Raw genomic sequence first — 27,609 nt, 5'->3', positions numbered from 1 at the left:
TAATAATTCTCTTCAAAAGTTAACTCATTATTTCTTCAAATACTGTGAAGGCACTCCAAAGACAATTCATGAGAATGCAAAACACTTTGGGAAATCAAGTGTGTGATAGATTCCACACTGACTGAATGACTGGGGTATATTGCAATGATTGGGGACAGTGCAAGATCAGTTTTACAGCAGTGATTGAATACACCTTTGAAACAGATTGTCACAATATTAAAACTTTATTTAAAACAGTCTTGCTAAATCACAGACTGATTTAACAAAAGCTTACCCAGCAACTTCCAGTGGCTCAACAGATCTGACCAAATACAAAATGAGGCCTGTTTGTATTTGCCCAGGATCCTGGCTCTATATGGTACAGACATCCAGCATGTTGAATAGAAGTAAAATATCACATTTAGAAACAGAATACAAGTTCTTACAAAAATAACAGCATCTTCCCCCTTTGGAAAAACTGCTAATTTATGCAAAATTCTTCAAATGGATTAAAAAACTAAAAATTTTGGCCACTTCTGGAAAATGCTTCACTTGCGACTCCCATTAGGAATTCGAACTGATCTGCTTCACATTGTCAAGTTCATAGACAGCTTTTAATGAAGGGACGATAACCTCCAGCTGGGGCCACACACCCTATCACAGGCACAGCTTACACTTTCACCTCTGGGCTTGCTCCCAGCGCAACAAGATAACTGGTCAGGGGCAGTCTGACAGGGCCAGTATTATGGGATGTGCATTTAGCCATACAGCTGTGCTGGTCAGCCCAGCCGGAGGGGGAAAATGTGCTCACCCAGCATTCACTCCCTCTGGAAGGGGGTCACTGAATGACAATCAGGAATCCTGGCCAATTCTATCCTCCTTACTCCAGATCCCCACAGCCAATTGCAATCTCCAGCCTGAACACAATATGTAGATCCAATGAAGTCAGACAGAAGCGACACTGAGTGTTCAGTTGGTAGCTGTTTGAGGTAATGCCTGCAGTTCAGCAGTAGCTATTATCCACCCCATCTCCCTCAGAGCGACACTGTCCCCTCCTGGGCCTGGTCGGAATTGTTCTTCCCAACCTATAGCATCTGGAAACGAAGGGCTTTCAGTGAATACGTCAGACACTTCGGCCTTTCTGTTCAGTCCTAAGCTGTCACATCAACAGATCCAAGTCTGAAATACAGATAAGTGATGGTTACTTAAACTCCCCCTAGATTTTCATGGGGGAGGGGTAGAGATGTGTGCGCAAGAGAGCCAGTGAGAACAAAGCATGTAAGAACGAAGGTGTGAACGAAGTGGGTCAGTGCACGAGGGAGTGTCAGAGACAGAGACAGAAGTGAAGCTGGTGAAGGGCAGCTGTGGAAGGGCTCACATTTAATGAGCTTTGCAAGCCACATCCAGCTGTATAGCTCAGATGATGCTGGAGATGAAAAAACTGCAAGAGCTTAGGATGCTTTGGTCAGTCTCTGATCAGTGCAGCACAGCTTCCTGTCCTCACGTTCCCAAGTTGTGAAATTCTTCAAGTAACAGCATTCAGGTTCAAATCTTGTCTGCATTTCGTTCAGTGACAAACAGCAGTAGCTCAAGTTGTCTTACCAGAGGACACAGCTCAGGAGCTGCACAGGGCAGTGATGGAGTTCAAACACATTTCAATAGTTTGGGTTAGGAGGTCAAAATGATTGGATACAGAATAATTCTGATTGGAAGGGTTATTTCTGGGCAGCTCGGTTCCTGCTTGGCTAGTTTCTGGACACACAATTTCAGATTGGGAACTGGGTTTGCTGTCGAATGTAGCTTTAAGGGCGAAGGGGGAACAGGTGTGCTGATACGATGCATGGTTTTACCTAGTGACAAACCAGCAATGTCCTGACCCAGCCTAGAGGAAGATCCTCTCTGGCTGCTGCCTGACGCCTACTCAAGCCCCTGTATGAAGCTGTATCAGGCAAACTGACTGCTCGTTAAGTCTGCCCCTCTCCTTCCCTCCAGCAAGGTTGATCGACTCAGTGTGGCTTTCCAGGCAATGGAAGCATTCTCGGAGGTCATACCCCTCACCAGGACAAGAGTTTCAGCACTAACCAGCAGGGTCCAAACTGGAGCTGCACCTGGTTTCCACACAGACAGACAGTCACTAGCATCCTGGTCTCTGCAGGAAGTAACCAGGCCATCAGATTGCGGGGCACCAGTCTCAAACATTTTGTGCTTTAAATGCACCAGATGCAACTGGCCTTTTCCCCATGGCAGGTTGGGCTAGGCTTGACCAGTCAGAACTGGTGTACAACGCACATGATGTACAACAGGGGGGGGGGGGGGGGGGGGCAGCATCACCACACATCATGCCAGGCTGCAGAGGGAGAAATGTCTGATCAGGGTCAAATCACAGGCAGCCTCAGGTGACACGATGCCACCTGACCCCTGCAGACAGTTTTGTACAAAATCCAAAACTCTTCCATCACCATCAAACCAGGTGGAATCACAACACAAGCACATTAAGACCCCATGAGACTTCCCTACCCAGTTAAACAATTTCAGGCAGGCATTTCTGGACAAGGTTTAGCTACTGTTATTGTTAAAACTGGTTAGTCCTGACTGTAAAAATAAAACTCAGTTATTAATATCACGTGTACACACATTGGGGGAGGCAGGGGTAAAAATTCTAGGATCGTGGCACACAAAGAAATTCTCTTAGTGACTTTTTTTTTTAAAAAATGAAATCTTAAAAATTCTTGGTAACAAAAAGTGCCAATTCTGTTTTTATCCCAGCTGAACACATCCTTTCCACAGCACTGCTGTCAGCTCGAAGAGGCATACACATTCTTCAGGGAATAAAATAAGGAAGAGCTCGAGCTCACTGCTGTCCCATACAGATATGGCAATCCTTCAGAGTCAGGTTGGCGAGTGCATGCCTTCAGGAATGTACGTAGAGTTTGAAAATACCATACACTTTCGTCGCCCTTCCCTCCACAGAATTCTTCGGCAGGCTCAGGGTTTATACAGAGGTTTCAGGCAGAGGTTTGGAATGGGTGGAGGTGGGGGTGGTGAGAGGAGGGGCCGTCCTTCAGAGGAAGTAGTCAGCAACTGTCTTTTTGGCCGACACCCCTCGCGATTCTTGAGGGGCAGCTTCAAAAATTGTAAATTCCTTCTCCAAATGTTCGTCCAATTCAAGTATGGCTGCGACGTTTCCACACCTGGGCAAACACAGGGGGCAAGATTCAAATCAGACACCGAGCAGTCAGGGAAATAGAACACTAGAGGATGTTCAATGTTAAACACTTCATGGACTGTTCATTGAGCTCACAGTATGGTGTACTTGCTCGCTCTGAAGCTACATACAGAAATATACAGGGCAAAAGTGAGGACTGCAGATGCTGGAAATCAGAGTTGAGATCAGAGTGGTGCTGGAAAAGCACAGCAGGCCAGGCATAATCAGAGGAGCAGGAAAATCGATGTTTCGGGCAGAAGGGCTTTTGCCCGAACTGTCAATTTTCCTGCTCCTCAGATGCTGCCTGGCCTGCTGTGCTTTACCAGCACCACTCTGATCTAGAAATATACAGGAGTCTGCTCTTCACAGGTGGAGAAAAACATACCCTGTTTCAACTTAAGTTAATGAGTGACACCCATTTTTAGCTCGTTCCTCAGGGCAATGCCTTGACCAGAGTCCTTGTTTTAAGTTTAAATTAAGATTGGCAGTTAACTGTCAGCCCTCATTAACTGATGCATTCACCAATGGCAACATCTCTACAATGCAACATTCAATTGCCAACTAATCAGCACTTGCCTCAGTACAAACATGTCAGTTTTTCTCCTTAAAGAGAGCTGTCCTGGTGTGTACAAAAGCTTTGATAAACGTCTGTTTTTCTTCAACACAGAGATTCTGGACTGCAACATAACTTAGCACTCTACTTAACTGGTGATAGACTTCTGGTTTTCTAGCTTCTGAATCAGGAGAATCTACTCTCAGACTTAAAGTGACACTGAACTAGTTATTCTTAGCAGTAAGTGGTTAAAGAGGTAGGGATAACAAAACCAAAAAAAGACAAGTATATAAAAACAACATAGCACAAATGCTGGTGAATGGAAGAGATAGAAAGGACATCGGATGATAGATCAGATGATAGTAAGAGCAAAGGCACAGTGACAAGTAACTCTGCAAGAGATATTAAAATCAAAGGGTAAGTTTTGCAACTGTATTCAGGATGAAACGTCACTCGTGGGTAATAAGTATTTAAAAACTGAATGGTGAGGTTGTCAAATAAATAAGGAAAATGACAGACAATGAAAACTTAGCATTTGTACTTAGAGCACAGGAAGGGGGAAACATGCTGGACTTTGAGATAACCCCTAAACATTGGATCATTGACTGGAACTCACCAAAATTAACACAAGCAAAGATAAAAGTGACACTGAGGAGTGACAATTCCCCAAGATGGATTCCACCTCTGGGTTTAAGAGATGAACAGGAAGGAACATTGCTAACTGCACTAACTATAATCTTTCTTTCAATTCTGTAACTGTTCAGTTAGTTTTGAAAACTGCACGTGTCACTCTGCTATTTAACAATAGGGAGGAGGAAAATCAGATAACTAAGGACCAGTTAGTTTAACATCAGTTACTGGAATAAGACTGGAGTTTCTAACTGAGGATAGAGTGACTTAAAAACTCAGAGACAGCCAGTGTGGATTTGTAAACCAGTACGTCAAAGCCAATGAACCTGACTGCACCTCTCCAGGCAGTAGACAGGACCAGTAGCTCAGGTGTGCCTGTCCGGGATGGGGGTAGGGTGAGGTGCGATTACTGATCAGTATGTGCTCTACGAAACTGATGCTTCCAATGTTGCTCGCTGGCTGGGTCAAGGAACACTGAACAGTGCTGGTGGACAATCAGCCAAAGGATATGGGTTCCAACATACCTTCACCCATTCCTTTCTCAAAATACTATCCAGCTGGCCTTATAGCTTGATCCCATTGTTTCAAAGTGTTTCAACTGCCTCAACTTCCCTTTGTCCCTTCTGACTGATAACTCCATATCCCCAATGAAGATCAACCTTTTGCAAATCACATCAGTGGGTTAATTACTTTCAGACTCCTCTTACCCAGGGGTACAAAGAACTGTTGGCATGTAGTCACCAGGGCAATGAAGGAATCGCAGACTAAATTTACACACAAAGGTCCCAAAAGCAATAGGACCATGTTAGTTGAGGGATAAAGTTTGGCCAGACCAAAAATATGTTGCTGGAAAAGCGCAGCAGGTCAGGCAGCATCAAAGGAGCAGGAGAATCGACGTTTCGGCAGAGGGCTGCCCTGCTCATCAAAGACTGACAAGGGAACGCAGACAGCTACACGAGGGGGTTTGACGGAGCTTCAATTTAACATCCCATTTGAAAGACGATATCCAAATGCAGCCTTTGCTGTGGGTGCACAGTAGAACAGTACCCTACTCGACACTGAAATAACCTCACGAGCAGGGAAATCAATAAATGGAAGCAGTTTCTGTTTTGTTCCAGCAGGCAGCCAGTGCCTGTTGAATTGTTTTATTAAAACTATAATCCAGAGAAGAGGAAACCATCAGACACACGAACCGTGTACTTAGTGAGCACTCACCTGTAGCAGTAATTGGGGGCTGACCAAACAGTTAGCACGGTCTCATTGAAGTGCCACTTATAACCCTCCATCACCAGCTGGTGGGCACGGCAAATCAGATCTATGCTGTTGGCAGCATTGAAGTGGGCAACAACATCACTGCCAAAGAGGTAGCCAGCTCCTCGAGGACTGATGCCCCAGCCGGTGGTATCTGAAAAAAAAACGTAAGACAAAGATCAGCTGTCAGCTTGAAGATTCAAACAAAGGCAAGGCTATGCCCAAGGCTGGTCAAAGAGAAATACTGGTTTAAAGGCTGCAATGACCATTGGCAGCACCATACCATGGCAGAATGCCCAGTTCACTGCCATGTGACATGGTAGCATCTTTGAACTAGAAACATAGAAAGACAGTCTCTGTAGGAAACTTAGGAGAAACTTCATTACCCACAGAGTTTGAGGATGTGTAACTTGCTACAACATGGAGCAGTTCAATGAAGAGCATGGATGGACAGGAGGCCAAGTGCAAAAAGGGGAAAGGAGTAGCAGACAATGGTGATAGAGTGTGGTGGTGTCAGGAGGTTTGTGCAGAGTCCCAATGCTGTTAATTCTGTGCAATACCAAACAAAATAACAGCAGTACAGAAGTCTGCTTTCTCACCCTCAACCCACCCAGCACCATCACATGGACTGACTGAAACAATTTTCAAAGAGAGTTGATCAGTTGCTGTTTACACGTGGGATTGAGCAGAGGACCTGCCCATGTTGCTTGGTCATGGCATGTCCTTCAGTGACAGAGCAGGATTCAGAGAGGCCTTACAGCCTCCCCAGGAGGGGCTGGGGACTGGTTTGTCACAATTAGGTAATGAGTGTGATCGGAAGCTGACAGCAGGCTCCTGTAAGAGTCCATCAATAGGCAGTAGCCTCAAAAATACATCCACTGTGCACACTTTGTGCATGTTAGTGTTCAGGATGTAATTAAACAGATGAAATCCAATGCAATTGAGTATAAACCCTTAAAGCAGGCAGGAAAATCAAGGATGAAACTGAAAAGTAGGAATCTTTAGACTCTGCTGCTCTCTATTGGTTAACCTGTTTAGCATAATCAAGATTCGGAGATGCCGGTGTTGGACTGGGGTGTACAAAGTTAAAAATCACACAACGTCCAACAGGTTTAATTGGAAGCACACTAGCTTTCCGAGCGACGCTCCTTCATCAGGTGATAGTCAATACAGCCAATTAAAATGTTGAAGTACAAATTGTGGAATGGTGGTCAGGAACTGATGATCAAACTGTCCACAGTACCGGCCACCCTCCCGACCTGGTTTACAAAGCCAGAAAGGACAAACATTACCACTTGCTCTGCCCTGCTGTCAAGGGTTGGAATGAGAGACTAAACTACTGAACCATGAACTGATTAACATTACCTTGATGGATGCTGCCTAACCTATCGTGCAGGTCAAGTGTCTGTCCCTTCATTGATCAGGAGGCAAGTGACCTCAGCAAGGCAGATACATGGGCATTCAGGCAGACACCTGGCAGATACACCTTAACATGGGGAAGTACGGAGTGTTGCATATTTGACAAAAACAAGGACGAGAAGTACACACACGATGGAAAGATGCTGGCAAGTGTAGTTCAACAGAGAACCCCCAAGGTCAAGTCCATAATTTGACCAGAGTAGATATGAAAATGTGTTGCTGGAAAAGCGCAGGTCAGGCAGCATCCAGGGAACAGGAGAATCGACGTTTTGGGCATAAGCCTGAAGAAGGGCTTATGCCCGAAACGTCGATTCTCCTGTTCCCTGGATGCTGCCTGACCTGCTGCGCTTTTCCAGCAACACATTTTCAGCTCTGATCGCCAGCATCTGCAGTCCTCACTTTCTCCCCAGAGTAGATATGGTCATGAGCACAAGCAAATCAGACTAATTTAGTTTAGATTAGATTAGATTCCCTACAGTGTGGAAACAGGCCCTTTGGCCCAACAAGTCCACACTGACCCTCCGAAGAGTAACCCAGTCCCATTTCTTCGACTAATGCACCCAACACCTCAGTCAGGGAGAGTTAAATGAAGAGTCTGTTTCTGTGCTGTACGACTCTCTAATTTCATTTTAATTACAATTTTTTTTTTAAAAAGTTCATTCACCAGATGTGGACATCACTGGCTAGGTAGCATTTATTGCCCATCCTTAATTGCCCAGAGAGCAGTTGAGAATCAACCACATTGCTGTGAGGCTGGTGTCACATGGGCCAGACTAGGTAAGGATGGGAGATTTCCTTCCCTAAAGGGTACTGCTGAATCAGAGGAGTTTTTCTAACAATTGGTTTAATTTGAAAAGATCCTGGATTTTGTTTTAGCACAATTTGAATTCCAAATCTGCCATGACAGGATTGTAACCTGGGTCTCTGGATTAATAATATTCTAGCGATAGTATACGAGGCCATCACTTCCCCTTTAAAAACTGAAGAATTGGGATGATTTTATACAAAGAACTTTGGTCACAGCACAATTGATTGAAAACTTTGTTTTAGAGAGGGTCATGGAGAGTTTACAGTGAAAACAGACCAAGGTGATAGCAAGAGTGGGGAAAGTTTAGTAATGAGGGGGATAGGGTTAGTGATAGAGAGGCAGAGTTGAAGCACAAGAGCGTGAGTGAAAGTTTTGGTTTAAATATTGCAGGAACCATTGTAATCAAGCCAAAGGGCAAGTCTATTTCCTCTTGTTGGAAGTTAGCAAGAAACAATGTTAACCTGGTATTCAGAGTAGGGTGGGGGGGTTCCTACAACTCTAGTGAAACACAGGGCAGCTGCAGCATGAACCATTTTACTCCAGGGAGTGATTGAACTAAAGACCGCAGCATTTTTTCAAGGGAGCATTGGGCAGGTGTTTGAAACAACAGAATGAACTATACATGGCAAATGGATAGAAGATGGGAAGCAGAATGGTTTTGGATTTGCTCTCAAAGATCCTTCAGAAGGTTGTATACATGGGTAGGCAACAGAAGACTGGAGACTGTGAAGACAGGAAACAGAGTGGGTACAGTTCCAGACAGCTGCACGTGCGCTCGCGACACAGACAGACACACACAGACACACACAGACACACACAGACAACAGACACACAGACAGACACACAGACAGACACACAGACAGACACACAGACAGACACACAGACAGACACACAGACAGACACACAGACAGACACACAGACAGACACACAGACAGACACACAGACAGACACACAGACAGACACACAGACAGACACACAGACAGACACACAGACAGACACACAGACAGACACACAGACAGACACACAGACAGACACACAGACAGACACACAGACAGACACACAGACAGACACACAGACAGACACACAGACAGACACACAGACAGACACACAGACAGACACACAGACAGACACACAGACAGACACACAGACAGACACACAGACAGACACACAGACAGACACACAGACAGACACACAGACAGACACACAGACAGACACACCAACATTGACACGGGAATCAGACAGGACTGGGGGAAAGTGGGTCACTGATGGGGAGATGGGATGCAGGATGGATATCTCCTTCTCAGTCCCCACCCCACATGGACACAATTTACCTGGAGAGATCAGCAGCTTCCTGCCTCACCTCACATTACCAATGTGATCAAAATAGACAGGAAGAGAACTTAAAAATCAATTTCGGCTTGAGCGCCCATTTACATTCCAATGACCCTGGCTCAGGAAAGGCTATGCACTCGAGAGAGAGAGGGTCGAATCAGACAATGAATAGCCTCATTTAGACTCAACTCCATGGCCGTTTGGTGGCTCTGTAACCGACCAGTAAGTACTCACTTTCAAGGGCAGCTGGGGTAAAACTAACTTTAACTTTATCGAAAAGCATTTCCAGGATTTACCTTCTGGGTCAGACCAGAGGAGATCACACATTGGACCATCATGGGGCACCTCCTGCTTCCTGTCAATTGTTCTGATCTGATCCAGAGTCTGGATAGATGGAGAGAGGCCACCATGAACACAGAAGATCTACAAGAGATGACAAGAAAATACATTGCTTAAAAGTGAAAGTAAACATTGAGTGATTAATTTAGTTTTCAGTCAATCTACTTAAACCTGGTAGGACATGGGGGTGTATAGCGTTGGCTGTGTGTAGAAATGGAGCATCTCAGGCCCACTCTATCATTCACCTGACCCATTTCTCTCACTCAGGGCATGAGGAGGAGTCAGAATACAGGGCTGGGTACATGGTGCAACAATAACGTCATCTCTCAATGTGGGCAAAACTAAAGAACCAATCATTGACTTCAGAGAGAGAGAGAGAGGAGGAGAATACCACCCCCAGCCCCTTCTAAATTAATGGACTGGGAGTTGAGAGGCTTGCCTGTGTCAAGATTTTCGAACTGGCGACCGATTCTGGACTTCCCACGTAGATGTGACAGTCAAGGCGGCACAACAAGGTCTCTTCTTCTTCAGGAGGCTCAGGAAGTTTGGCATGGTCAGAAGGACACTAACAGCTTTTACAGATGCACCATTGAGAGCATATTATCTGAGGGCATAATGGCTTGGTGGGGCAACTGCTCTGCCCAGCACCGTAAGAAACTACATTCCAGACCATCATGGTGGCCAACCTTCCAAACGTGGACTCCATTTACACGGCTCATTGTCTTTGGCAGCGTTTCTGCAGCAACGACCCTTGCACCCTGGTAATGGTCTCCTACAACTTCTTCCACAGGCAGGAGATACAGAAGCTTGAACACAAGTACCAACAGGTTTAAGAACAGCTTCTTCCCTGCCAGTATTAGACTGATGAGTGGAGTCTAATTTCAAATGATGTTGATGTTGCTGAGCGCACGTCCTCTGCAGTGTAACCTGCATGCCTTACTCTACGTTTGTTTCCACCCTATGATCTGTATCTCCTTGTTTACTATGATCTGCCTGTACTGTTCACAAACAAAGCTTTTCACTGTATTTCGGATTTGGAGATTCCGATGTTGGACTGGGGTGGACAAAGTTAAAAATGACAACACCACAGGTTATAGTCCAACAGGTTTAATTGGAAGCACTAGCTTTCGGAACACTGCTCCTTCATCTCCGGAAGCTAGTGCTTCCGATTAAACCTGTTGGACTATAACCTGGCGTTGAGAGATTTTTTTTTATAAACACTGTACTTAGGTACACATGACAATACATCAAACTAAATTGTGTCATGCACTGAGGGTCCAGAGGAGTGTGATAAAAAGATGGATGGGATTACAAAGGGGAGTTTCAGAGCAAGGTTGAGCTGGGCCAAGCACCAGATCCTACACACAGCCCTGGTCAGGAGAACTGAGGGGTACAAGATAGGGCAAAGATAAAGTGGAGGGGTAGAGGAGGCTGGGCACTGAGCTGAAAGAGGGAAGGGATTTTCAAATCAATCTACTGGGGAGAGAATGGAACCAGTGTCTCAGGTATTAAAGGTGAGAGTTAACGGAGAGGTCAGAAGCAAGAGTATGGCACGTTGTTCACTTTGAAGTGAGGTGAGGCGCCCCCGGGGGTGTTGGGAAAAGGGATATTGGACAGATCAAATCTCAAGGTCACAAGAGAGGATGGAAAAGCATACGAAAGAGTTGATGCTACTGGATGCCTATGCACATGGCAATGAACAGTAGGTCACCTCTTCACATTGGCTGCCAGACCAGCTGAGTTTATCCAGTCCTCTCTGTTCGTAATTCAGTGTGTCATTACTTTCCAAGCAGACAATAGCACATCACAGACAGCAGCAAATTCACTCGAGACCTTGGAGGTTCAATAATTTGGTACCTGACCATCAAATATATGTGCTCACAATTCTGATAACCTACTTACACCTACGTTATCCAAGGCTCACAACTCAGACCAGACCAGTTCATTTCTGCCGTCAGATACCCCAGTTTGCAATCCCTTCAGAACTTTAACTCAGAGGATCATCCTTATCACTCCCATTCTATGATGAAAATGATAGGGAGACAGAAACACACGATAAACAAATTGAACACACAACGTCTTTCATGGGTTACCTTTCCATCCACAACAGCAGAGAGACTAAGGTAGTCGAAGATCTCCGTACAGTACCTCCACACTGTAATCGATCCATATTTACGCAGACACTCATCATAGAAGCCATAGACCTGAGTAATCTGCCGGCTTTCGTGGTTACCCCGGATCAACGTGATCCTGTCCGGATAGCGAACCTGTCACAGAGAGAGCCAGCTTAGCCAAGAGAAATGAAAAGGGAAGGGTTTCTTTTGGAGCTAGATCATTTTTGCAGCAGCAGGACGGTGAGAGTGAGGACCGGGGGCTGCTGGGAAGGTAAATTAATCCTTTATCTCGTGAATAGGTGGAGAGCACACTGAGCAGGAGTGGACACAGGACGGCAGGGTAAATGAGGTAATATATTTGGATGGTTACTTTATCCAAAACACTACGAGAGCGGTGTCTCCCACCCATCCTCCTCCTCCTCCAAGCAAAAAAAAAGGTTCTGTGCACGGATTCAGTAAGGTTTGTAATTTTCTCAATCGTCTCGTTGGGAATTCAGAACACTGGGAATGCATGTTAGGGCAGTTGAATGTTCCTCCTGTAGAATGTGGGAGGCAAGGGTCCCCACTTGCTGACGTCATCTGCGGCAAGTGCACCCAACGCCAGCTCCTCAAACTGCGTTCGTGAACTGGAGCTGGATGAACATCAGGTCATTCAGGAGACGGAGGGAATATGAGTGGAGTTACAGGGACCTCAGGTACAGGGTTACAGTCAGGAGATGGAAAGAGAATAGGCAGACAGTGCAGGGATCTCCTGTGGCCATTCCCCTTAATAATTTTGGATACTATTGTGGGGGGCAGCCAACGAGAGGAAAGCCACAGTGGCCAGGTGTCTGGCATGGAGCCTGGCTTTGTGGCTCAGAAGGGAAGGGGGAGGGGATAGAAAAGTGCTGGTGTTAGGGGGGCTCTATAGTTAGGAGGAATGGACAGGAGATTCTGTGGTCGCGAATAGGACTCCTAGAAGGTATATTGCCTCCCAGGTGCCAGAATCTGGGATGTCTCTGATCGAGTCTATAGGATTCTGAAGGGGAAGGGTGAGCAGCCAGAAGTCCTAGTGCACATTGACACCAATGACATAGCGAGGAAAAGGGGTGAGGATACACAAAGTGATTTCAGGGAGTTAGGGTGGAAGCTAAGAAGCAGGACGAGCAGAGTAGTAACCTCAGGATTACTGCCAGTGCCACGTGCTAGTGAGGTGAGGAACAGGGAGAGAGTGCAGCTAAACACATGGCTACAGGGTTGGTGCAGGAGGGAGGGCTACAGATACGTAGATCACTGCAGCACCTTCTGGCAAGGTAGGACCTGTACGTGAAGGATGGGTTGCACCTAAACTGGAGGGGCACCAATGTCCTGGGTGGGGGATTTGCTAGAGCACTTTGGGAGGGTTTAGACTAATTGGACAGGGGGATGGGAACCAGAGCCAGAGATCAGAGGAAAGGGCAGTTGTTGAATGGGTAGAAATAGAATGCAGAGAATCTGTCAGGAAAGATACACAGTTGACAGGGCAAAGGGATGGGTTAAAGTGTGTCTGTTTCATGCAAGGAGTGTCAGGAATAAGACTGATGAACTTAGAGCATGGATCAGTACTTGGAAATATGATGTTGTGGCCATAATGGAGACACTGATTTCACAGGGACAGGAATGGTTGCTGGATGTTCCAGGGTTTAGGTCTTTTAAAAAGAACAGGGAGAGGGGTAAAAGAGGGAGAGAGAGTAGCATTGTTAGTTAGAGAGCGCATCACAGCTGCAGAAAAGGGGCTTGTTGAAGAGGGCTTGTCTACTGAGTCAGTGTGGGTGGAAGTCAGTAACAAAAAGGGGCAGTCACTTTATTGGGTGCTTTTATAGATTCCCCCCCAATAGCAGCAGAGAGATGGAAGAACAGATTGGACCAATCTTGGAAAGGTGCAGATGTAACAGAGTTTGTGTTATGGGTGACTTCAACTTCCCCAATATTGATGGGAACCTCCTCAGTGCAGATGGTCTGGATGGAGCCGATTTTGTCAGGTGTTTCCAAGAAGGATTCCTGACTCAATATGTAGATAGGCCGAGTAGGGGGAGGCCATATTGGATTTGGTGCTCGGCAATGAGCCAGGCCAGGTGTCGGACCTCTCGGTTGGAAAGCATTTTGGTGACAGTGACCACAACTGTCTCACCTTGACCACAACCATGGAGAGGGATGGGAACAGACAGTATGGGAAGGTATTTAATTGGGAAAGGGGAAATTATACTGCTATTAGACAGGAGCTGTGGAGTATAAATTGGGAACAATTGTTCTACAGGAAAGGCACAACGAATGTTTAAGGAGCACTTGTGGCGAGTGTTGGATAACTTTGTCCCACTGAGAAAAGCAAGGAATGGTAAGGTGAAGGAGCCTTAGATGACAAGAGGAAGCTTACTTAAGGTTGAGGTAGCAAGGCTCTGGTACAGATTTAGAGGATTACAGGGTAGCTAGGAAAGAACCCAAAAATGGACTGAGGAGAGCTAGGAGGGGGCACGAAAAAGGCTTGGCAGGAAGGATTAGGGAAAAACCAAAGGAGTTCTACACATACATGACGAAGAGAATGATTAGAGACAGGGTAGGGCCCATCAGGGATAGTGGAGGGAAGCTGTGCCTGGAGTCTGAAGAGGTCGGGGAGGCCCTAAATGAGTTTTTTTGCTTCAGTATTGACTAGAGAGAGGGACCTTGTTGATAGTGAGAACACCGTGGACCAGGTTAATAGGCTTGAACAGATTGATATTAAAGGAAGTGGATGTGCTGGGAATTCTGGGAAGCATCAAGATAGATAAATCCCCAGGGCCAAGCTAGATATATCCAAGGTTACCACAGGAAGTGAGGAATGAGATTGCTGCGTCTCTGGTGATGATCTTTGCATCCTCAGTCTCCACGGGAGTAATACCGGCTGATTGAAGGGAGGAAAATGTTGCTCCTCTGTTCAAGACAGAGAATAGGGAAACCCCTGGGAATTACACACCAGTCAGTCTTATGTCTGTGGTAAGCAAGGTACTGGAAAGGATTCCGAGATAGGATTTATGACTATTTGGAAAAAAATTTTGATTAAAAGATAGTCAGCATGATTTTGAGGGGGACAGGTCATACTTCACAAGTCTTGAGTTCTTTGAGGTTGTGACAAGACAAGTTGACAAAGTTCGAGCAGTGGATGTGGTGTATATGGATTTCAGTACAGCATTTGATCCATATGGTAGGTGCATTGAGAGTGAGGAGGTATGGGATACAGGGAAATTTAGCTGTCGGATAACAGAATTGGCTGGCTGAAAGACGACAGTGAATAGTCGTGGATGAAAAATATTTCACCTGGAGGTCAGTGACCAGTGGTGTCCCGCAAGAATCTGTACTTGGGCCTCTGCGCTTTATAATTCTTCTCAATTACTTGGATGAAGTAGTGGGAGGGTGGGTTAGAAAGTTTGCCGATGACAAAGGTCGGTGGTGTTGGAGCTTGTGACGAGGGCTGTTGCAGACTACAACATGACATTGACAGACTGGACTGAGAAGTGACAGATGGAGTTCAACCTGGATAAGTGTGAAGTGATTCATTTAGGAAGGTTGATTTTGAATGCTGAATATAGGGTTAAAGACAGGATTCTTGGCAGTGTGGATGAACAGTGGGATCTTGGGGTCCACGTACATAAAACCCCCGAAGTTGCCACCCAAGTTGATAGGGTTGTTAAAAAGGCCTTATTAGCAGGGGGATTGAGTTTAAGAACCGCAAGGTTTTGCTACAGCTTTACAAAACCCTGGTTAGACCACACTTGGAATATAGTGTCCAGTTCTGGTCGCCTCATTATAGGAAAGATGTGGAAACTCTAGAGAGGGTCCAGAGGAGATTTACCAGGATGCTGCCTGAACTGGAGGGTTTAGCTTATGAAGAAAGGTTAAGTGAGCCAGGGCTTTTCACACTGGAGAGAAGGAAGAGAGGTGACTTGATAGAGGTGTCCAAAGTAATGAGAGGCAGAGATAGAGTAGAGATGCCAGAGACTTTCCCCAGGACAGAAATGGCTGTCAAGAGGGGTCATAATTTTAAGCTGATTGGAGAAAGATATAGGGGAGATGTCAGAGGTAGGTTCGTTATGCAAATGTGTGGTAGGTACGTGGAATACACTGCCAGAGGTGGTAGTAGCGTCAGAGACATTAGGGACATTTAAGTGACTGCTGGACCAAGTACATGGACAGCAGTAAATTAAGGGGTGTGTAGATTAGGTTGATCTTAGATACAACATCGTGGGCCTGTGCTGTACTGTTCTACCTTCTAACTGGTTATGTCTCTGGATCAACAATCCAGAGGTTGGGTGGTTGACATCTTATGGCTAACTGAGAAACAAGGTAATAATTTTGATCACATGCCAATTGAGTAGGACAGCTCCCTCACCATCTTACATTTGATTCTAAATGATGAAGGGCATTTGAGTAATTAAAAAGATGGCTCTGAACGTTCCCATCCTCAGAAGACAAGGCTGAAGTCATCGCAAAGGTCTGCAGTTAAAATTATCACCTGGATGATTCTATTCAGCGTCTGTGGGAGATGTCCATTGTCACAGATACAAGTGTCCATTCAACATTGTTCACTTCACTACTGGCTGAAGGCAGTGGGCACAGTGAGATTCACTGGTCATGGCAACAATCTAACAGCAAGGACGGTCTGTACAGCAGAGCTATCCATTGTCTGAGTCATATTACAACTGCGCAGCAATGTCACTGGCACCGACCCAATGAGGAAGGTTTTTCAGTTACCAAAAAAGGTGTAATAAATCTAACCTAGCTAATCAGGCTCTTTACAATTACCAATCAGGTGACAGAAGAAGCCACTAATTGTATCATTCCGCACCACTTACTCATCATTGATCATTCAGGGCACAGTACAAATACAAAACAGCATCTCACCCAGAGATGGGGAACAAGCACATGGGCGATGCCAACATCTCACCATTCCCCTCCCCAGACCCCATTTATTGGCGCCCTGACTTGGACATCCATCACCAGTTACAAGTTGCAAAGGCTGGAACTCTAGCAGCAATACTCTCAAATGTTCAGCCAAACTGCAGATTAGTCAAAAAATATTTAATTGAATAAACATGTCAAACACTGACTTTTGTTGTGATTGGACAAGACTCTGAAGTGTGAAGCTTTCAAATGTGAAGTGTCAGCAACAAGTCTGAAGAAAATGGATAGTGGTACAGAATGGACAATATCCCCGATACACAATCCACAAAACACTACAGCTCAGCAGCAGAGGCAGTATTTCACAAAGGTTAAGTGTGGAATAATAGCCAGTAATTGCACATTCGATACAACCGAACAGAGAAAGAAATGAGGTAAAAGGTATATGTTAAGGGCTGGATAAAAAGGGGTGGGCTGGTGTAGATCTGTTGCTCCTATAATACTGAAGCTAGCTTGTCTGGAGGTGTAATGACTGCACTTACTCACTTAGGCCATTAAGTGGAGCACTTTGTGCTTCCCCACTAATTTTACTTTTAACTTTGAGGCACTGAATCCATGGGCATGTTCCCTAATGTCACAGACGCCAAAGCCTTTCATTGTCTTGTACCATTAGGACAGAATGCACACGAGCAAGCCATCCAATCAGCAGGGCCATATCAAACGCTCACAACCTGTATTCAGCTCACGTTATTAAATGGACAATCGGAGTCAGAAACCTGGGATAATAAGCTCTCACTTCACACTGGGAGCTGGGACCAACTGCGACATCGCTGATCACTAGCCAAGTGGTAATTAGACAAGGGATCGACACTGTCATCTTCAGTTATTTCATTACTAAGCCCACGGTACTGTCCCAGCAAGAGAACTATGATTTAACATGCACCACAAAGACAGTGTCCAAGAGGGCTGCTTCCTAAACCTCAACACCTTCAAACCTGAGCCAGAAAACCAGTTTTTCTCTCGGCTGCTGGATTGTTGGTGACATAGTAGCAGGTTGCTAACTGCAGCCTGAATTAGTCCAGAATCAGGAACAGGAATGCACATAGTCCAATTTTAATATGATTCGAGTTTCCCTGTCAAAAGACAACTTCAGATTCAACAGTGATAATTTTTTAAAAATCATCATTCCTAGCTTATGGGATATGGGTGGCTCAGTGGTTAGCACTGCTGCCTTACAGCTCCAGGGGCCCAGGTTCGATTCCAGCCTTGTCTGTGTGGAGTATGCATATTCCCCCAGTGTCTGCGTGAGTTTGCTTCGGGTGCTCCAGTTTCTTCTCAATCCAAACCTGTGCAGGTTAATTGGTTAAGCCACTGTGAATGAAGGGTTACAGGGACAGGGAGTGGGATTGGGTCTGGTTGGGATGTTCTTCAGAGGGGCGGTGTAAGACTCAATAGGCCAAACGGCTCTTTTCTGCTCTGTAGGGATTCTATGATTCTATGTGGACATAGACCAACATTTATTGTCCATCCCTAACTTTTTTCATGGAGCAGAGGATGCTGAGAGGGTTGAGATATATAAAATTATGAGAGGCACAGACAGGATAGATTGTGAAAATCCTTTTCCTGAGACACATCAAAGACCAAAGGGTGCAAGTTTCAGCTAAGGAATAAGTGGGTCGGAGGAGATCTGAGAAATAAAATTGTTTGAAATATGGAACATACCACCTGAGAGGGTGGCGGAGGCAAGTATTCTCAACATTTATGAAGCACTAGAAGGAGTTCTTAAAACGCTAGAGCACAGTAGACCAGGGACTAAGTATTGGTGAATGGGATTGGTGCATGTGGTCTGCACAGACATGGTGGGCTGAAGAGCCTGTTCCAATGCTGTATGACTTAACTGCGTTCGACAAGGTGGTGAGCTGCCTTCTTGAATTGCTGCAATCCTTGTGGTGTAGGAACAAGCACAAGTGCTGTTAGGAAGGAATGTGCAGCGTTGATACTAAGTGAAGGATATTATACATCTTCAATTCAGAATACAATCTCTGTCCAAGACATGGCCATTGTGGGTAAGATGGCATTTTGGCAGCAGCCAGTGACCTGGAGTACAGTTACACGATATATGGAAGAAAATGAGAAGTCAGAAAGATTACAGCAAGTTAATAGAAGTAACCTGGTGAAAACGACACAAAGAGTAGTTAAAGAGTATGCACAGAACATGATCACATACAGAAATAAACTCCTAAAATTGCAGTAAGCCAACAGAAGTAGCTTGGGTGACAGAGGGGGACCCTAGTCCAGGTTCTCTATAGCAGTGCTCAGGGATGACTAGTGGAAATATCATGTGGACAAGTACAGTCTTAGCCACGATGTCCTTCAGCATCAACAACTTAGTCCAAAAACTGGCTGGCTGCTTTAAAGCAATTACCAGAGGGCAGTCTACATTCATAGGGCTTACGACTACCAGAGTTGACACTGTAAGCTCAAGGGGCCGAGAAAGAGAGTAAATATCAAACCCAGTTCCATCTCACCTTCAGCGCCAGTAGCAGCAAGAATGTCTCCACACTGTAGAAACCTCGGTCAACAAAATCTCCCATGAACAAATAGTTGGTCTCAGGAATGTCACCTCCAACCTGCGAGGGCAAAGTGTAGATGACAGTGTCAGTGCAGACTGTGCAAAACATGTACACGCTTAATCTCAAACTCTACAATAGCCACAATGACGACCACTCAGATCCAGAACTGGCTTGTCCATCGAAGATAGAGGGCAGTGGTGGAGGGATGTTTTTTTTAGGCTGGAGGTCCATGATTAGTGACGTTTCACAGGGATCCATTCTGGGACCTCTGCCATTTGTAGTGTTATAACTTGGAACAAAATGTAGACGGGTGGTTTCCTAAGTTTGCAGACGAAACAAAAATCAGGGCAGTTGCGGATCATGTCAAAGATTGTCAAATGACATAGCGGGATATTCAGAAATTCAGAAGAATGAGGGGCAATCTTATAGAAACAAAATTATGAAGGGAGCAGGTAAGATAGAAGTAGAGAATGTTTCCATTAGCAGGTGAAACTAGGACAAGAGGGCACAGCCTCAAGATTAGAGGGAGCAGATTTAGAACTGAATTGATAATTCCCTTGATTGTTCAAAAAAGTAAGGGATACAGTGAGAGCACAGCTAAGTGGATTGGAGGCCATGATCTTGTTGAGTGGCGGAGCAGGCTCGAAGGGCCAGATGGCCTACTCCTGCTCCTACTTATGTTCTTATGGACATGGGCAGACAAATGGCAGATGGACTATAGTCTGGGTAAGTGTGAGGAGCTGCACTTTGAGAGATCAAATGTTAAGGAAAAGTATACAGTTAATGGCAGGACCAAACAGCGCTTATGTACAGAGGGATCTTCGGGTTTAAGCTCCTTGAAAGTGGCCACCCAAGTAGATAGGGTGGTAAAGTGGCATACAGCATGCTTATTTTTACTGGTGGGGGAACTGAGTACAAGAGTCAGGATGTCGTGTTGCAGCTTTAAAAGACTTTGGTTGGGCCACATTTAGAGAATTGTGTTCAATTCTGGTCACCACATTACAGGAAGGACGTGGAGGGTTTGGAGAAGGTGCAGAAGAGGTTTACCAGGCTGCTGTCTGGATTAGAGGGTACGACCTACAAAAGGAGTGGTGGAGGGGAGACTTGACAGAAGTCTATAAATTATGAGACACATAGATAGGGTTGACGGTCAGAATATTTTTCCCCAGAGTCAAAACATCTAATAATGGGGGGGACATGCATTTAAGGTGAGAGGAATAAAGTTCAAAGGAGATGAGAGGGGGGGGCAAATCTTTTTTTAACAGAGTGCTAAGACTCTGGAATACAACACCAGGGGCTGTGGTGGTGGCAGATACGATAGGGGCTTTTAAGGGAATGAAATGCAAAGAATGGAAGGATATGGACCAAAGGTTGACAAAAGGGATTAGTTTGGTTTGGTATCATGCTCAGCACAACACCATGAGCCCATTCCTGTGCTGTACTGTTCTATGTTCTACCTGCAAGATCCTACTGCAAAAGGTGTAGACAAGAGACAGTTACCAGCTCATGCAGGCTCACTCAGCCTGAGGCAGAGGAGAGTGAATGGATGCTCAGATACCCTGAGAGACACTGGCGGTGAGCAGGATACACACAAACTCAACACAGATGGACACAAGGCTTCAGGTATTTTTGTGTTCTTAATACAGTAACAGATAAAAATCACCACACTCAATATGTTATGAACGTACCTTAAAGAGCTCTTTGAGATCATAGAACTGCCCGTGGATGTCCCCACAAACCTGCAAGGAGAAACAACCAGCTTAGAAAATAAATGCTTCCAAACAGACTGTTTCAGGATAAACATCCAAGGGTTTTTTGCCTTCTTCATTCTTTAATGGGATATGGGCTGTGTTGGGCAAATTCAGTCCAGCCCAAGCCTAATGGCCCTTGAACTGAGTGGCTGGCTGGGTCATTTTAAGAGTCAGCCATTTGGCTTTGTCCTGGAGTCAAACGTAGGCCAGATCAGGTAAGGATGGCAGATTTCCTTCTCTAGAGATCATTAATGAATCAGATGAACTTTTATGACAACTGATGATATACACCTTCATGGTCACCGTTAGAAAATCTGGAATTGAAAACAATAACCAATTTTTAATTCCGCCAGCTGTTGTGGTGAGAGTTGAACCTGGGCCCCCACATATCCCTGGACTGTAAGTACAGTGACACTATCACACCATCCTCCCCAAAGAATCGAAACATTTCTGTCACTCAAAAAGAAACCACATTTAAAAAGGAACAAACAAAAATTGCTGAGGAGCTCAGCAAGTGTGGCTGTACTGAGGAAGGGTCACTGGATCCAAACCTCCAACTCCGATTTCCCTCCACAGATGCTGCCAGACCTGCTGAGCTTTTCCAGTATTTTCTGTTTTGTTTCAGATTTCTAGTATCCGTTGTTTCAGTTTCTATTCCACGTTGAAAGGGCTGTTTATCTAGCAAGGAAGTAACTTGTTTTTTAAATTTATCGTTAAGTAGTTCTGTTTCCCTGAAAACAAATTGGGAAGAACCACAAATACTGCATGATCTCTCAAACAATAGAGGCAGCCCCAATCTGGTGGGGCTCTCAATTTCCTGAGGGAGTTGGGGAGGAACTAATATTCTTTCTGAAACTGGTTATGGGTGTACTTCACACCTCACCTTACTCGTGACTGGCAGGAGTTAGATTAAGATTCCCAATAGTAAGGTAACAGGCCCTTGGACCCAACAAGTCCACACCGACCATCCAAAGAGTGACCCACCCAGACCTATTACTCTGCATTTAAGCCTGACTAATGCACCTAACTGACACATCCCTGAACACAATGGGACAATTTAGCATGCCAATTCACTTAGCGTGCACATCTTTGGATTGTGGGAGGAAACCTGAGCACCCAGAGGGAATCCACACAGACAGTTGCCTGAGGCAGGAATCGAACCTGGGTCCCTGGCGCTGTGAGGCAGCAGTGCTAACATGAACCAGTGCTCAGAGTTGGTTTTTGAAAAGCATTGGTGTTAGGACATAGGCATGCCCCCTCACCTCCACCCAAGACTCCAAAGGGTCTTTTCACATCCAGAGATTTTCCTGCACATCCACATGCACATTTACTGTGCCCATTTCTCTTAATGAGGTCTCCTCTACATAAGGGAGGCAGGACACCAACTTGGGAAGCATTTCAGGGAATATCTCTGGGACGCACACACAACAAACAATCCCACCGCTCTGTGGCTGACCAGTTCAACACCCCCTCCCACTTCCCTAAGGACATGCAAGTCCGGGGCCACGTTCACCGCCAAATCCAAGCCACCCACCAAGTGGAGAAAGAACACATCTTCCACCTCGGGACCCTACAACCACAGAGGATCAACATCAACTTCACCAGTTTCCAAATCTGCCCTCCCACCAACTCACCCCAGATCGAACCCTCCAACTCAGCACCACCCTCTTGATCGGTCCATCCTTCTTCCAATCTATCCACTCCCCCTGGCCTATCATAATTACCCCTCACCTGCATCCACCAATCACCATCCCATTTACCTTACCCACAGCTCCCCCCCACTCCCTTATTTATCTCTCATCCTCTTCCTTGGTGGGCAGCACGGTGGCACAGTGGTTAGCACTACTGCCTCACAGCGCCAGAGACTCGGGTTCAATTCCCGCCTCAGGCGACTGACTGTGTGGAGTTTGCACATTCTCCCCGTGTCTGCGTGGGTTTCCTCCGGGTGCTCCGGTTTCCTCCCACAGTCCAAAGATGTGCAGGTCAGGTGAATTGGCCATGCTAAATTGCCTGTAGTGTTAGGTAAGGGGTAAATGTAGGGGTAGGTAAGGGGTAAATGTAGGGGTATGGGTGGGTTTCGTTTCGGCGGGTCGGTGTGGACTTGTTGGGCCGAAGGGCCTGTTTCCACACTGTAATCTAATCTAATCTAATCGAAATCTAAATCTTCCTCCTGATGAAGGGTTTATGCCCAAAACATGAATTCTCCTGCTCCTCAGATGCTACCTGACCTGCTGTGCTTTTCCAGCACCACACTTTTACTTCGACTTGGGTCATTGGGGAATAAATACGAGCCATCGCTGGCTGACTTCAGGAAGCTGGGAGTTTCTCTCTTTTGGATGCCAGCAGTCCATGTAGTGAAGGAACTCTTGCTGACGTCAAGCATCACAAGTTCCAGACATCCTAGTCATTCACACAAACTTACGTAACATTCCATAGATCAACTCAGTTTAGCATCAGGACACCATCACAAGTGCACACTACTGCCCACCGTTTGGATAATACATGGTTGTAACATAAGACAACATGTGCAATCCAATTTAACAGAGACAATAACAGGAAGAGGCCATTCAGCCCATTATAGGAAGAGCAAGGATGGAGGGTCAGTTTAGGTGGGGAACGATTTGATCAGCAAACTCGATCATATTAATGCCAAGCACACAGTGGCATCAGACACACCACAGGCAAAAGTGGAAAGCTGGCTTCTTACAACCCCAACTTCAACAGAATCCAAGATTGCCTCACTGAGGATTTTTTCCCCCCATTTTTATGAAACAAATTTGTCAAAGTTGGGTCCACTTCAATTTGAGGGACTGGCCAAAAACTGCATCATCAGGGGGCTGAAGCAAGGGGGCTCAGAGAAAGTACCTGGAATCCACTAAAATCCCAGATGCTCCTAAGCCCCAATGCTCTGATAGCAGACATGCCCCAGCTCTGGCTGACTGCCCTTCCCTGATGGGGGTTGCTCTCACTAACACAGTGTAGCACCACCTCAAATAACTTCAAACAGAGAAGAACATCAAGAACCTTTCTTCTGAAAAAAAAAGAAAAAATCTTGCATCTTTACAACGAATGCAGTTAAAGGCACAGCATTAGCTCCGAGTTAATGTAAGAATTTAACCAAGTAAACTCACCGTGACTGGGGAATCTACTTGTTGAACGTTGCTCTCCTCAGCAAGAATTTCCCTGTTTAACAAGAAGCAAGCTTTGAGATTTCGATAATGGTACAAGTGAACGTCAGTACTGAAACACCACTCTCAGTTTAGATCATGGAGGCTGTGATACCGCATGCTTTTGAAAACACAAGGAACAGACTGACCCCTCACACTGCAGAGTACCTGGGGAAATAACAATTGATTGCACAATTCCTTGATCTTTCTGAAAGGGTTCTTTATAAACAAACACGTGCTTTGCCGGAGGTTTTGCAGCATTTCTGGTTACACTGGTACAAAGACATTTTGGTACCTTGTATGGAAGAAAGGGTGCAACTAAATGGGACTCACTGATCAATCAAAGACTCATCTCCTGGACACAAGGGGTAGTTTTTAGTAAACCTGCCACATTTCTTTAAAACAAAAAGAGGCACAGTGCTGGACTCAAAGAGAAACATCTCAAATACACCGCCATGTCAATCTGTTGAGTGAGGCCATCTGAAAAAGTCTCCTGGTGGTTGGCAGGAGTAATAGCAAGATCATGTCTTTTAAAAAGAGCAAAAAAAAGTCTTCTTAATACTGCTTCCATCACGCTGCGGTATGATGGACGGCTGACATCGGGTTAGAAGCATTAGTTCATCTGGGGGAAATGTGACCTGAAAATACCCCAAGATTAACTCTTATTTCTGGATAATCGGCAGCAGCAAACAACTCAGCACGACTTTTTGCGCATCTTGGACAGGAGTTTTCTGAGTGTACCAGTGGACCATCTAGAAATATTGGCACTCGTGCGCTTTTCAGCTTTGAGTCAGTTCCACCGTTCACTGGGTCATGGCTGCTGAACATCGGTCACATGCGAAAACATGCGATAGACGTTCAGCAGCCATGATCCAATTGAACAGTGGAACTGACTCAAAAGCTGAAAAGCACAGGAGTACCTGAATCTCTTGGTAAGTACAGCACAGCAGCATTTTCAATACTCGAGCAGGCATAGGATTTTTCTGAGGTGTTTGTACAGGATTTTTTTGTAGGAGGCTTTTGAAGCTGTATAAACAACTACTTATCTTTTTGATAAACTGTACCTTCTAAACTATTGTTTTTAAAAAAGTGTTAAGGGTCCAACGCCAAACTCTTTGTCCATATAGCCAAGTTCACGTGGCAGCCAGGAATACCAGTAGTTCTTTATTTAGATACTGGAACATTCGGTTAACAATCGAGTCCCTTCCACCTCAGATTAAAATCCTATGCCTGTTAGAATATTGAAAATGCTGCTGTGCTGTGGTTATCAAGAGATTCAGGGACGTGCTAAAGTCCTTTGCCCATCAAGGAACTTAGAGATGTACTGCAACTTCAAATGAGGGCCAATGTTAGAACAACTTGCATTGATATAGCACCTACGTGGTAAATGTGTCTTAAAAAGGAAAAAAGTGAGGGAAGAGGAGGAGGAGGCGGCGGAGGAGGAAGAATTTAGGGAGAGAATTCTAGAGATTTAGGCATAGGAAACCAAAGGGACGACCACATGGAATGTGGTGAATTGAAGGTCAGATTGAAGTACAGGAGAGATCTCAGAGTTGCAGGACTGAAGGTTACAGAGAGAGGGGGGCGGGGGGGGAAGAGTGGTGAGGCCAAGTAGGAATTTGAAAACAAGAAGGATATTGCAACTTCCAATTTTTGGAAAATGCAGACATAAGAAATTGAACTCAAACATTTCCATTACCAGCAAAATAAATTGACAAGATCAATAGACAATGATTGGCTGTTCAACTTTGAAAAACCACAACAGTCAAAATCCATCCAGTCTCTGCTGCCCTTCAGACATCATTCTGCACGAGTCACTGAGGAGCAGGGACTGCCTTCATCAGTCTGCAGGTGAAGGCTAACTGGAGCAGGCTTCTCGAAACTCGGATCAGCCCCCTCAGCATAGACAGGGAACAGGCCCAGCACCATGTGCCGGAGGTTTGAGGTTCCCTCAAAGTATCCAGGTCTGAAGAGTGAGTATGCTCATGGAAGTGAAAAATCTGAAACTCTCTCTCCCAGAAAGCTGACACAATGGGCAAGTGAATTTTCTAATTGTCAAGAATTTTGACAGACAAGGGTGTTAAAAGTTACAGAACAGAGCAGCCGTGATCAAACAGAATGACAGAACTGGATTAAGGATCTGCACCTGTTCCTACACTCAGTGAATCCTTGCAGGCAGCAGTGCAGCAGGTCTCTGAGATTAAACTGACCACTAACTGCAAGTTTGAAAACAAACACACATCTTTGTATCCTTCACCAGGATGCCTTCCTAGATTTCAAAATCCACAAACATAGAACACTCATTTTAATTAGAAATGTTTCAAACTCCTGCAAGCAAAGACAGATCCTTCTCCTATACCACATTGGAGAATTTAAGTTGTGTATGAGTAATTCACTCTCCACCACTCTGCCAACAATGGGCTCAATTCCAGTTCATTTCATACCTGGCTTTGGCGCACAGCACTTTCACTTCACTTTCTTTGATGAGTTCACAGCGCATTAGCTGCTCTATCTGATGGTCCAGGTCACTTGTGTCAGCCATGGTCACAGATAGAAATGGAGGGAGGTGGCTTCCAACACAACAGACTGAAAACAAAACAGCTTCATCAGAAATCAATCCCCCATCCCTAAGGCTTTGTAATAAAATCTCTGATACAGTGGGATTAATCAAATCCTGATGTCATACTCTTCCAAGAAAGCATGCGATAAATAGATTAGGTTGCATCCACATCAATCCTGAACATGCAGAGTTGTTGCCTCACAGCGCCAGGAACCCAGGTTCGATTCAATCCTCGGGTGACTGTCTGTGTGGAGTTTGCAAATTCTCCCCGTGTCTGTGTGGGTTTCCTCTGGGTGCTCCGGTTTCCTCCCACAGTCCAAGAGATGTGCAGGTCAGGTTAATTGGCCATGCTAAATTGCCAATAATGTTAGGTGCATTAGTCAGAGGGAAATGGGTCTGGGTGGGTTACTCTTCGGCGGGGCGGTGTGGACTGGTTGGACTGAAGGGCCTGTTTCCACACTGTAGGGGATCTAATCAGTCTCCCTACACCTTCATATAAATTCAAGCGTCAGGATGACAGAGGCACACACCAACATCCATCAAGGAGCAAATCTCCATTAAACAAGGAGAGAGTGACAAAGGCAGAGATAAATTTTGGACCAGTCAGGGATTCAAGGGTTATGAGGAAAATACAGGAAAATGGCTGGGAGGAATTTTGATTCAGCCATGATCTTATTGAATGTTGGAGCAGGCTTGAGGGGCTGAATGGCCTATTCCCGTTTCTGTATCTTATGATCTTGTGATTGGGTTTGGGGTAACTGAAGACCAGTTAATTTTACACTAACAGCAAGAAATCTAACAAACACCTCAGGACCACGATTACTAATGTTAGTGAGGACTTGAGATTTGAGAGAGTCAGCAGAGATTACTGAAGAACAAGTTATGTCTGATTAATCAATTTATGGAAAGGACAGTGATTGTGTTTTACTGAGATTTTCCAAGCAATTCGTTAAGTGCTCACTTAGAGAAATAGTAGAGATATTTGAAGTGAAAAAGGGTAAAGTAACAGCATGGGGACAGAGTTGGGTTAGTGGATTG

General features: G+C 45.3%; 1 protein-coding gene across 1 annotated transcript; it reads right to left on the bottom strand.

Annotated features, from left to right (window-relative positions):
* Positions 1-2,818: 2,818 nt before the first annotated feature.
* LOC122562861 (serine/threonine-protein phosphatase 4 catalytic subunit) lies at positions 2,819-26,594 on the bottom strand. The gene is made up of 8 exons (XM_043716148.1): positions 26,456-26,594; positions 23,976-24,027; positions 20,782-20,832; positions 19,049-19,150; positions 11,610-11,783; positions 9,474-9,600; positions 5,583-5,772; positions 2,819-3,170 (listed from the first exon to the last, which is right to left on the bottom strand). Exons 1-8 carry the CDS (start codon positions 26,551-26,553, stop codon positions 3,041-3,043), a joined length of 924 nt encoding a protein of 307 aa, XP_043572083.1. The 5' UTR covers positions 26,554-26,594; the 3' UTR covers positions 2,819-3,040.
* Positions 26,595-27,609: the final 1,015 nt, after the last annotated feature.

This window comes from Chiloscyllium plagiosum, chromosome 25 (genome assembly GCF_004010195.1).
Source record: "Chiloscyllium plagiosum isolate BGI_BamShark_2017 chromosome 25, ASM401019v2, whole genome shotgun sequence".
Taxonomy (NCBI): Eukaryota; Metazoa; Chordata; class Chondrichthyes; order Orectolobiformes; family Hemiscylliidae; genus Chiloscyllium; species Chiloscyllium plagiosum.
This window is presented reverse-complemented; position numbering and strand designations above follow the sequence as displayed.

What these genes read in the sequence shown, in the direction of transcription:
- LOC122562861 (XM_043716148.1), bottom strand. Translation starts at nt 26,553, where the DNA reads ATGGCTGACACAAGTGACCTGGACCATCAGATAGAGCAGCTAATGCGC. An exon ending in CTGCTGTTGTGGATGGAAAG is followed by an intron (nt 9,601 to 11,609) that starts GTAACCCATGAA and finishes CATCTCTTGTAG; the next exon opens with ATCTTCTGTGTTCATGGTGG. An exon ending in GCCCCCAATTACTGCTACAG is followed by an intron (nt 3,171 to 5,582) that starts GTGAGTGCTCAC and finishes GTGTTTGCCCAG; the next exon opens with GTGTGGAAACGTCGCAGCCA.